The sequence below is a fragment of the Mangifera indica genome, chromosome 5 (assembly GCF_011075055.1).
Source record: "Mangifera indica cultivar Alphonso chromosome 5, CATAS_Mindica_2.1, whole genome shotgun sequence".
Taxonomy (NCBI): Eukaryota; Viridiplantae; Streptophyta; class Magnoliopsida; order Sapindales; family Anacardiaceae; genus Mangifera; species Mangifera indica.
Window position 1 is genome coordinate 8,820,857 of NC_058141.1, and position 12,782 is coordinate 8,833,638.

General features: G+C 33.0%; 1 protein-coding gene across 1 annotated transcript; it reads left to right on the plus strand.

The window, feature by feature from the left end:
• The first annotated feature begins 7,707 nt into the window (after positions 1–7,707).
• Positions 7,708–12,738, plus strand: LOC123217299. Its single transcript, XM_044638235.1, has 14 exons — positions 7,708–7,858; positions 8,017–8,176; positions 8,298–8,555; positions 8,706–8,880; positions 9,206–9,267; positions 9,349–9,512; positions 9,605–9,702; positions 10,084–10,142; positions 10,237–10,371; positions 10,461–10,696; positions 10,806–10,962; positions 11,469–11,544; positions 11,651–11,701; positions 12,345–12,738. Exons 1-14 carry the CDS (start codon positions 7,803–7,805, stop codon positions 12,560–12,562), a joined length of 1,905 nt encoding a protein of 634 aa, XP_044494170.1. The 5' UTR covers positions 7,708–7,802; the 3' UTR covers positions 12,563–12,738.
• Positions 12,739–12,782: the final 44 nt, after the last annotated feature.

Consider the following 12,782-nt stretch of genomic DNA (forward strand, 5'->3'; position numbering starts at 1 on the left):
TAGCAGTGCTAAAAGCAGATTCAGAAGCAACAGCAGAGATTGGAATGGCAAGAATATCTCGAGCAATCCTCTGTAAGGTTGGATATTTAGGCCCATTCAACTTCCACCAAGTCAATATATCAAAGTCTGGACTCCTGGGTAGAAGTTGCTCCTCTAAATAACATTCTAGTTCTGACTTTCTCAAGATATTACTTGATTCTTGTTCAATGAACATATCAAAATCTATTAGATACTCTTCATCACCACAAAAACTAGATTGAGAAGGAGATGAAACAAACAAAGTTTGACTTGTACTACTTCCATGCTCCAGTTGATATTCATAAAGCAAATCATGACAATACTGTTGAATTCTAATTATTTCATCTTTGCCATCATCTCCATATATCAAAGGAAAGAAATAATCTAACAATTTCATTTTGAATCTAGGATCCAAAACAATGGCCACCCCCATAACACCATGAATCACACTCCAATATTTGTTAAATTTTTCAATCATTTGTTCAGCCATTTTCTTTATCATGACATTCTCACACATGAGCCATTTTGTCAAATGAATTTTGATTTGACAAATTTTAGGAAAATATTCATTTGCAGTCGGAAATTTAGTACCAGAGAATAGTAGAGTGGCATTGTAAAATACTTCCAATTTCCCACAAATATCTTGTGTCAAATCTCATTCTTCCTCTGTTGGTAAACATTTATATTGTGACTCACGAAGCTTTAACCGAAAAAAAACTTCCTTGTAAATCAAAACAGTATTAAGCATAAGATAAGTTGAGTTCCAACGAGTCTTACAATCAAGAGACAACTTCTTTGTACTTTGAATACCCAACTGATTGACTGCTTCCTCAAATTTTTGCTCCCTTTTAGGTGATGCTCTCCAAAAGGAAACACTCTCTCGAATCTTTGTAATTCCATTACTAATTACAGATAAACCATCTTGAACAATTAAATTGAGAATGTGAGCACAACAACACATATGAAACAATGAACCATAAAGCATAAGTGCTGAACGTGGCAATTTATTCAAGATATCATCAATAATTGCATCATTAGTGGAACAATTGTCCACAGTCAATGTGGACAATTTTCTATCAATATTCCACTCATAAAAACAATTAATCAATACCTCAGAAATCACATCTTTTGTATGTGAGGCAGGAACATAAACAAACCTATAATTCAAATAAAAAATTGTTTACTGAATACATATATATGTATGAATGTATATATTAACAAAATATATTAAAAGACATTAAACATAAAAAAAAAATTACCTTATAAGTCTATTTTGTAACTCTCATTTATTATCAATAAAGTGGGCTGTAATAGTCATGTACCCTTTGTTTTGGTTGCTTGCAGTCCACAAATAACAAGTGATTGCAATTCTCCCTAAATTTTTGTTTAACAATTTCATTGTCTTGCCCTTTTCAACATCATAAATGTTCATTATATCCTTCTTAATGGTGTTTCTAGAGACCATCTTGAACAAAGGTTGAATAGTATTACAAAATCTTCTAAACCCACAATGATCTACTATGCTTAAAGGATATTCATGCAATATAATCATATTTGCAAGGTCTTTTCTACCTGCCTCTTGATCAAATTGACAAGTGGATAATGTCAACTTATTATTCTCTCTATGGGATCCCACAAGCAACTTCTGTGATACATCATGGTATTTTCTCTTTGGACAAATTTTATGATGATCATGTAAATGTCTAGTGCCATTTTTTCCCCCACTAACCAATTGTTTGTGGCAATAGTTACACTCCGCCTTGTCTTTTCCATCAACCTTTACTTTCTTGAAATGTTCCCATACAATTGATTTACACATTTCAGCAGGATCAGTAACAAGAGAGTTGTCAAGTGCATTTTGAAGAGGGCTTGAACAAGGACTATCCAACTCCTGACTTGATTTATTAATTTCATCAACGGGCAATTGCATCTGATTACTTCCTACCGGAGTTGCAGTATGAGGACCACTTTCAGAAGATGCTAGTTTTTTAAAAGATTGAGAATTTTGCATGTTAACATCTTCAATATTTTTTCTTTTATTAACCAAAGAGTTTTCAACAGACATTCCTATCAAATAGTCCAAAATTTAAAATACAAGTTAATATATAACATAAATATTAAAACCCATAATACGAATCACAATCAATAAATTTTACTTTTACTAAAACGTGATGGTACAGTAACATTTTAGAAGCAAAAAAATATTGAACCCAAAATATTGTTTTTACTAAAACGTGATCTATCTCTTTTTAGCTAGTTTATACAGCCTTAGATTGTATAAACAATTCCTGAGATATTACAAATATGAATAGTAAGGTAGGATTTAAGTCCTACCCAGAGATATACGGATATGGAAGATGACGTATAAAGTTTGGCTGATATATTAATGAATTCTATTATTTATGGAAAATAATCATAATATATCCTAAAAATTATGAAAATCAACTTCAATCTAATCTAAAATTGCTAAACCCTCTCTAAAATTTTAAACTACCCTAAATTGTAGGTATAACGTCCAGCCATATTCTACATTAGCAATGGAAAAGCCAATTAACTTAATTGGCATAAATGCTATTAACTATTATTTTCAATAATAAATTTAATAAAACAAAAGCCTAAAAGTAAATAAAGTAACTAGTCAACAAGTTAACATGTGGTTGATATTCAAACAGGGCACAATGTGATTAGCCTCAATGACTTGACTAAATTCATTTTGCCTATCAAATTAAACACTAAAATTCCAGCCTTTCAAATTTTCCAGACCCAAATATCATTTTCTTTCAGTCACCTTCAAATTTGTTAAGTGCATACCAAATTATAGCCCTTTGTTCCATTCCGTATACTTACAATTGCTTCATTATAACCATATGTCTCAAACCTTGACAAAATAGAGACAAAATAGAGGGAAGAAGCTTACCTCCAACTACAAGACAAAGAAGTTTTGGTTGGGAGAGGGAGTGTGCAGTGCAGCTGTGGAGTGAAAAATGAAAGCTTTGGCTGGAAGAGGAAGGGTGCGGCTGTGGAGGAAAAATGAAAGGAAAAGGGGATTTAGGGTTAAAAGTGGGTGGCAATTTTGTAATAAAAATTATTAGTAATATAAAAATAAATTTAAATGAAAAGATTTAATTTATTTTTTAAATTATATTAAATTTGAGTTAAAAGTATTTAATTTATTTAGTTTAAATTCATATTTTAAACTAATTATTAGAATTTATGATTGAATTGATGGTTTGAATTTGTATCTTAATTTAATTTAAATTTATTATTCAAATTAATAATTTTAAATATTATTTAGATAAAATAATATCATTTTGTTAATAAAACACAAACTTGAGTTATAAATTTAAATTATAAATTCAAATTGAATCAAATTACAACTACGAAATCGAGTAAAATTTAAAATAAACCAAGTTAAACTATTTTTTATTCAAATTGAATCATATTTTAATGTATTGTGTATGCTCTAATTAATCTTTCTCTTAATAATCTTTTTCTCTTTACAAATGTCTAGTAGATTTTAGAAGAAGATCATTTACCCTTGATTCCATGGAATTTAATAAAATGGGCATGTATATGATGTTGTTGTGTTAATCCCTACAGCTTCTTTATTCCAAAATATTTCACTTCTAATAGCATTTGAGTAATTCTAAAAGGGTTTGTTAATATTTTGGATTTACAAATTAATTAAGTAATTAAAAAAAGGTTTGGATCTAAAGCAGACTTCCTCCATTCCAACCACATACAACGATGTATCTCTTAAAATTTACCATCAAAATTCAATATTTTTCAACTTAACACCAACTAATCAATATCAAAATTCAATATTGATGTGACGTCAATTTATATAAATTATAATGTAAAAGTTTTATAAAATTTAATAGTTCAAAAAAAATTATATTAATATATTAGATTTAGGGGGTGGGGCGGGCCGGGGAGGGGCAGGGCGGGGCGGGGACATATGTATCCCCGTCCTCGACCCGTCCCCGATTTCGGGGATTTTTTTTATCCCCATCCCCGCCCCTTTCCTAGTTTTTATCGGGGAATCCCCTCCCCGTTAGGGTCGGGGAGGGTCGGAGCCCCTAAAATAGGGTCCAAATTGTCATCTCTACTCATTATGAGCTTCTCAAAATCTCTAATGTACTCCTCTACACTACTATCCCCTTACTTAAGTGTATGAAGTTTTAGGTAAAACTCTTGTTTATAATTTTCAGGTAAAAATAATTTCTTGAGACATTTCTTAAATTTATCGCAAGAATGCACCATTTCTTTGCCCTCTTTATGTCTTTGTTTCTTAATATTTTCCCACCATAAGGTAGTATAGTCTTTGAACTTCAATATGACCACCTTACATTTCTTCTGTTCAGAATATCCCTTATACTCAAACACACATTCAATAACATGTAACCAATCTACAAAATCATCTGGCTAAGACTTTCTTCATACTTTGAGATATCAATTCTTAAGCCATGGCTATCATCCATGGGTCTCCTCTTCCTCTTAGTGTCCTAATTGTCACTAGAGTCATTAGAGACAAGCAATTCCTTTCTATAATGTGTGGGTGGAAGTGGTTGTTTAGGTAATGTTTGATGATGAAGGGGTTAGTGAGGTGGAGGTGATAGTGCTCGAGTTTGTTGAGGTGGATTAGGTGTTTGGTTTAGGTGTATGTCCCTTACAAGTTTTAGAATTTGGGCTAGTTGTTCCCTAAGCTCATAGATCTCTCATTGGAGCTTTTGGTGTCCAAATTGCCAAGGATAGGGTAGGGAAGATGATTCACTTCTTTGAGACATTTTGGTTATTGTAATGTAGGTTAAATGAGTTATGGTTAGTGTTTGAGGTATAGTTTATGTGAATGGAGGGTTTAGTCTTGACTTTGATTATGTCTAGGCTTGGCTAGTTTTTGGGTAAGTGTTTGTGTATGGTGATGCACAGTGTTTTGAGTTAATAAAAGGTGTGGAATAAGGCTTATGTTAGGGCTACTAAGTAAGTAGAAAGACATGGTAGAAGAATGATGCACATAAAGAGATTTAAACACACAGACTAGCAAATGATTTATGACAACAACCAAGTTCAAAGAAAACTCACCTCTTTAACCAGAGCTCTGATACCAAATGATGTGTTTCTATGCAAGTTTGATTTAATTATTAGGTGAGTTAAACAATTGAAGCCTATAGGATCTAACTATGTAGATTCAACTAAAAGAGAACTAGAACAAGTTGAATGCAATACGATATTACCTAGTCACCAACCAAGGCTTAAAGGACACTCCACCAGCCAAGGTTACTCCACCACTTATCTCCGGTCACTAAAGAAGGATAAAGGAACAAGAGTTTTGCTAGCTTAAAGGCAAATTTCATTCAAAATAGTCTAAAGTCTTACATGAGAGAGATGAGCCTTTATATAGGCTTCAAAGTACATTAAAATAAGCTAAATTTTGAATTCAAAATAAACTAAAATAATGCATCTCTTGAGATTTGAACCCAATTATCAAAGATCATATGACATGCCCAAAAAAAAAAAAGGAACAAGGAGTCACCTTTATGTTATCTTTTGTCCTTGTCAAATTGGGTAAAACCTTGAGTTTATCAAATGTCATTCTTGTCTCTTTATTTTAGGCTTCCTTTGACTTGTCTGTTCTCCCCATGCTAGCTAATACACTTATAATAGAGTTCAATTACATAAAAACAAGAATTAAGTCAATACACACTTAATTAAACAATTCATAAATAAAGAGATAGCTTAATTGGGCTTGGGTGTTAGTCTTGGATCCATGAGAGCACAATGCATCCAATTGAGTGGTTTAAGCCCATTGAAGCTTGGATGGTCGAATGCTGAAGAGAATGAATTTGGGCTTGGACTTGCTTGTTGTCTTTGGAACTATGTAGAGCTTGATTGCAACACATGGCCCAAATCCACATCAAGTTACTACATATAAGGGTAGATATTACAATATTCTCATTTTGATGTCCTCACTTATCAAACATTAACTAACTTTTTTTTTTGAATGAATTCAAAATTAATAAATACATTTTTTCTATTACATTTGATAATGGAAAATGTACTGAGAATATTTGACTCAATGTTGAAATGTTTAAATTTACTTTTTAAAAGAAAATTATTTTATGTTAAATGTGCATATCACATAGTGAATTTAATTGCACAAAATAGTATGAGTTTAGCAAAATAATCAAATAGGTGCTATTAGACATGCCAACAAATGGGACTAAAACGGAAAAAAAAAAATTAAAAAACTAGTGTAAAAACTAGGTGAAATTCCCCATATTTATTGTTAAAATCATGTGAATGACTCGAAATTGTAATAACACAATTTTTTAATGTCCAACCAAAATATTATGAAATTCAGTTTTTTTAATTACATATAACTGGGATACAGTTAGTGCTCTCATGAATATATTAGAATATCTTAAAACGACTACTACTCAACATTTAATTTTATAATCCACGATAGAAAATAACTTTATTTTTAAAGATTATAAATTTTATAATGTTTTTAGAGATATTATAAGAGAAATTGAAGATAAATTTAAAAATTATTACAAAGACACACTTTTATTATTTGGTACAGTTGCTATTCTTGACGCTAGGAGTTTAAAATTAATTAGAATTAGGGTTGGACTTGAGCCGAGCCAGCTCGAGCTCGAGCTCGGCTCGGCTCGGTTCGAGCCCGAAACGAGCCAGGCTCTGCTCCGCTAGATCGAGCTCGAGCTGACTCGGGTTGGCTCGGTAGATTTTTTTTTAAAAATTTTTTATACAAAACGACGTCGTTTTGATCCATATATACATAAAACGATGTCGTTTTGATATGAAAAACGAGCCGAACTGAGTTCGGCTAGAGTTGAGCTCGAGCTGAACTTAAGCCGCCTATAAATAAACCGAACCGAGCCTGAGTTGGCTGCGAGCCGAGCTCGGCTCGGCTCGAATCTAGCCCTAATTAAAATTTATAAGTGATACTTTATTAAAGTTTAAAATAGATGATATTAAACATTTTTGCTCGAACTATATAATGTTTAAAAATATAAATATAAAAACATTATAGAACCACAAGTAAGTTCAAGTGATTCATTTAAAGGTAAATCATGCTTATAGTCTATCGTATAGAAAGATAAACAACTGGTAGGTGAAAATTTCAATTATGGGGAATTTTATAATTTAATTAATAGTAATTATTTTCTTGAAATCAAGATTCAAAGAGGAAATTTCAATATTCTCACATAGTAGTAAACACATCAAAACACGTAGTTTGTGTTTTCTATAATGATATATAATCTGTCAACTCTCCTGTTATCTACTATAATATTAGAAAAAACTTTTAGTGGGATGAATATATCCTCGATAATATAAAATCAAACTTATATTTAAATTTACCGAGACGATGATATATATAAGAGATTGAGTAATAATAAAATTTCAAGTTTAAAATCACAAGACAGACTACTTTTGTAAATTTCAAGAATTTAGATACTAAAAATAGATGTATATTCTTTTTGACACTTACAATTTTAGTTGAACCTTAGGATACATCCAGAGTTACGCATTGTTGACGTCATTTCAATTTAAGACACGTGCGAACATTCTTATAATTTAAATGCATATTAATAACTCGTGTGTACTCCAACTTCCTTGTTAAAGTGTCAGCTGTCAGCACGAGCAAACCAGTAAATGAGTAACTTCTTAATTATCTCCCTGTATATTTTCTCTCTTTATTGAGTTGTATCTTCTTAAATAATGTAACGTGAGTTGGAAGTTTTACTCCTTTTTCAGTAACCATGAAGATATTTGAGTTCATCGCTCTCTGTTTCTTCTTCAGTCTTTCGTTTTACATGTACCACTCTTGTTACATACTGGTGTTCAATAACACCATTCATCGCCCAATCAATTATTTCAATTTTTTTTTCCCCTTTGAATTAACAGTGGAAATCAAACTATATTTGTCCATATGTTTATTTCATTGGCAATGTGACTTAAGTTTTAATTATTCAGGGTATTCTCTGGAAGTGTACCAGTTACAGAATCAGAACAAGCTAGTTTACCGCCAAGGGGCTGGAACTCTTATGATTCATTTTGCTGGACAATTTCTGAAGAAGAGTTCTTACAAAGTGCTGAAATCATTTCCAACCGTCTACGTCCTCATGGGTACGAGGTATAATTATGACCATAGCTATATTCAAGTTCAGATTTTAATTGGAAGTTCAATAATGAGTTGTAAGAAATTAAGTTAATAATTTTCTTTTTCTACCGTTTTTCCGATTTGTTTGGGTTAGTATGTTGTGGTGGATTATCTCTGGTATAGAAGAAAAGTCCCAGGTGCTTATGTTGATTCTCTTGGATTTGATGTAATTGATGAATGGGGGAGAGTGATCCCTGACCCCGATAGATGGCCTTCATCTAGGGGTGGGAAAGGGTTTAGTGAAGTAGCGAAGAAAGTTCATGCCATCGGTTTGAAGTTTGGGATTCATGTCATGAAAGGAATAAGCACTCAAGCTGTTAATGCAAACACTCCTATTTTGGACACTTCCAAGGTATTGTTTCTCATTATATGCTGAACCCATTTTTAGATCCCAAAATTAATTTAACCAGAAAGATATATGATCCCAAAAAATAAACTTTTTCTGTGTGAAATGATAGCTCTGGATGTTAATGGTTGAGCCATTATTTTGACTTTTCATCAGGGAGGTGCCTATGAGAAGTCAGGTCGGCAATGGCGGGCACAAGATATAGGAATCAAGGAGAAGGCCTGCCCATGGATGCCCCACGGCTTCATGAGAGTAAATACAAAGCTGGAAGCTGGAAGAGCTTTCTTGAGGTCATTGTATAAACAGTATGCTGCTTGGGGTGTTGATTTTGGTAATTTGAATTTTATCCTGCTTGTTCTATATGTAATGGTGAAATTAAATTATGAATTGATAGTATTCCTTGCACCCTAGAACCATTCCTATGCATTTTTCCACTTTGCCGAGAGCAAATAAATTGTATGAAAACATAATGACGTATCACCTTTATAACTAGAGAAGGGGGTGACACAAAGGAAAATTCTGGACTAACGAAATTAAATTGTCATGATTGAGGACCGATTGAACATATTAATCATCTTTTAGCTTCTCTGTAGTTGTTTAATCTCAATATTTTCTGATTAATAATTTTATACCCTATGCTACAATTTTCTTTGCAGTTAAACATGACTGTGTATTTGGTGATGACTTGGATATAGATGAGATAAGCTATGTGTCAGAGGTACAAAAGGTTTTCTGGTTACATAATGATAGTTTCCAAAGTTTGCAGGTTGAGTTAATAGGTTGAAGTTCATGTGTGCAGGTTCTGAAGGAGCTTGACCGCCCCATTGTTTACTCCTTATCTCCTGGAACCAGTGTGACACCAGCTATGGCCAAAGATGTACATGGATTGGTCAACATGTACCGGATAACAGGGGATGATTGGGATTCATGGGGGGATGTTGTAGGCCATTTTAACGTGACAAGGTAGAAAAAGTATTCTGAGGACATCGAGAGCCTATTTGTTCTTTTTTATTGCTTTTTCTTTATATATGTGATGTCTGTTACTTTTACTTCAGGGATTTCTCTTCAGCTAATATGATAGGTGCCAAGGGCTTGGGAGGAAAGTCATGGCCTGACTTGGATATGCTACCGCTAGGATGGCTTACTGATCAAGGTTATATAACTTGGAAAATTGTTAATCTGTTTTTTGTTGGCACTTTTTTTTATACTTTGACTAGCACCTTTATGTGAGCCAGATTTTGATCTCAAGTTCTTATAATCCTAGAAATCGAATTAGCTGAACTAGCTAATACATACCTTGGAGAGTGTGTTAGAGTATGAGTGCCTTGGTTCTCAGAGAAAAGATTTGAACTTAAAATCATCAGTGAGATTTTGATATACTGATAAAGGAACCCTAAAGGGGTTATTATTTGTTGGCAATTATGGATTTCCTAAGTTCTAATGCATGCAGGTTTAGCTTGGACGGTTAAAACAAAAGAGTATTATGAATGGTTGAAAAGCCACTATTAATTTTGGATATTTTCATGTTTTCCAGGATTGAATGAAGGTCCACATAGAACTTGTAACCTTACTCTAGACGAGCAAAGAACACAGGTAATTTAGAAGCAAATCTCTAATTCTGTGTTAGTTCTTTGACATAAAAATTAATTAGCATTCTTTTTTACCATATGAATTTTATCTTTAACAGATAACTTTGTGGGCTATGGCCAAGTCTCCCCTCATGTTTGGAGGTGATGTAAGAAAACTGGATGATACTACATACAAATTAATTACAAATCCTACTGTGCTGGAGATCAACCATTTTAGCTCAAACAATATGGAGGCAAGTAAAAAGCATTTTATAGAAATCTTTGAAGATTAAGAATTCTCCAAATCAGATGATGCCTAACTAACTTTTTGGTACATTTACAGTTTCCTTATATTATTGGAACAAAGGAAACCACAAGGAAGAATACGGTCATCTCTCCACATCCATCAGAAGTTGGTACATCAAATAAACGTGTTTTGGGTCTCACAAGCTGCAAGTATTCCAAAGCAAATAGTTGGTCGATTGAAGCTCTTGACCAAGATCTTGAAAAAATCTGCTGGAAAGGAGGCTTGGGAAACGAATATGAGGAACCTTTATGCTTACACAAGAGAAATTTTCTGTTGGCTTCATAATATTTGTTTGCTTGTTATGCCATTAGATTTCTCTATAACACAGTTTGCACTTTTTTTGTTATCATAATTCTTGACTAAATACAGTTGCTGATGTAGGGATGATGAAACAATCTTCAAGCAGCAATATCAGGGGAAACTCCGTTTATTATCAACTGAAGAGATGGAATTCTGCTTGGATGCCTCTTCTAAGCAGAAGCTTACTTCAAGAAAATATAAAAATTCATTTTCTGTTTGCAGCAGAGATGCCAATCAGGTATTTCTTATGATTGAAGTTCTAGCTGTAAATGTACACATGCAGCACATTTTGTGTTTGTTGGAGTTCATGTGAATGCATCTCATATATTCTCCATTCGCATAGCAAAGCCTTGATTCATATTAGATTGGCAAGTTGCAATAGGTTCCCTTTCTTCAAGTTGAAAAAGCCAGGTTTTATATTGGTTGGTTGATTGCCTATCCATCTTCCATTAGTCTACTTCTATTTGAATATTATAAATAGAATGATACTATGCATACCCACTTTGAGTACACAAATAAGTACACATTTATATGTGTCATCACGTGATTGGGTGTTAGTTTATTCTTAATTCAAAATCATCAAATCATATGATAATATATTATCTGTGTATCCATTTTTTATACTCAAAGTGGATACACTGTTTTATTGTCATAAATATGATTACATCTGGCTTCATGTATAAAATTTATGTCATTTGCCAGTGAGTTTCATATGATTGAGATTTGAAGTCTATATGTTTGCAGATGTGGGAATTGAACAATAATGGAGCCCTTATGAACAGTTACTCTGGTCTGTGTGCTACAGTTAGCTCACTTGAAGGTGATAATTTTAAGCAGATATTCTATATGTGCTGGTGGAAAATATATGAAAGATCTATTTATTCTTTCATTGATAATTCCCAAATACTAACCGATGTGTAATACAGCTAATACTGTCTCTGGTGGAGTCCGTTCTTGGATTGCTACTGGGAGAAGAGGTTTGATTCTTAACTATTCTGGGTCAATTTTTCTTAGAAGTACTAGCAAAGTAGCAAAGCTTATTGGCCACTTCACTAGTAGAATGATGGACAGTGGTCCTCTTGAAAATTATATTGCTATATTGAGGGAAGATAATAGGGCAATACATACAAATAAAGTAAAAAAAGGGTAATGTTATGGTACGGATCCTGTAGTGTTAGTGACCAGTTACAGTGCTAAAATGGTGACGTTTAGAAAAAAAAAAAAAAAAGGTGGTCTATGGTTCCTATTTTGTTACTAATTTTAAGTTAAGTTTTATTGATATAAAGACATGTAACCAAAGGGATGCTTTAGCTTACTAGAATCTGATAAATGAAAATACTTTTTGGGGTTCTATATTTCCTGGAGACATACTGTGGTTAAGGTTATTTTCTATTTTGAACAAAATGCGGCCGAATACCATGGCATTTTTCGAAAAAAAAAAAAGCACTTGTCTTTTAGGACTTAACCCCTGGAAATTATTCAAACGTCTCTTCTCTTTGGCAAGTATGACCCTTCTGTTAATATCATGTATTATGGAAGGTTTCCCACAATTCATTTCTCTGGAAGCTTATTGATGTTCCTGTTTCAACTCAATTTGATGGCAACCTTTTTACATCTCAGGAGAAATATATGTTGCATTCTTCAATCTGAATGCCAAAAGGACAGTGATATCTGCAAAATTATCAGACCTGACGAAGGCAGTCCACGGGAAAAATGTGAAAACAGGCACATGCAAGTGTCGGGAAGTTTGGACTGAGAAAGACATGGGAGTATTGAAAGAGACAATATCAATGGAAGTAGAGATGCATGGTTCTGCATTGTTGGTTCTAAATTGTTGACTACTGCAAGGGAGTTCTGAGCATAATTTAGCCGCATGTTGCATCCTAATCCAGAGTACCACTACCCACATGATAATCAATAATTTACTTAATTTGTTAATGTATATGAAATAAGGATTTTCTCTTTCTATAAGACTTATATCATACTTGACAAAAACACAGAACTTGTTTACTTATTGTGATTTGTTTACTTGGTAGCGGCTTCAATCACAGAACTTGC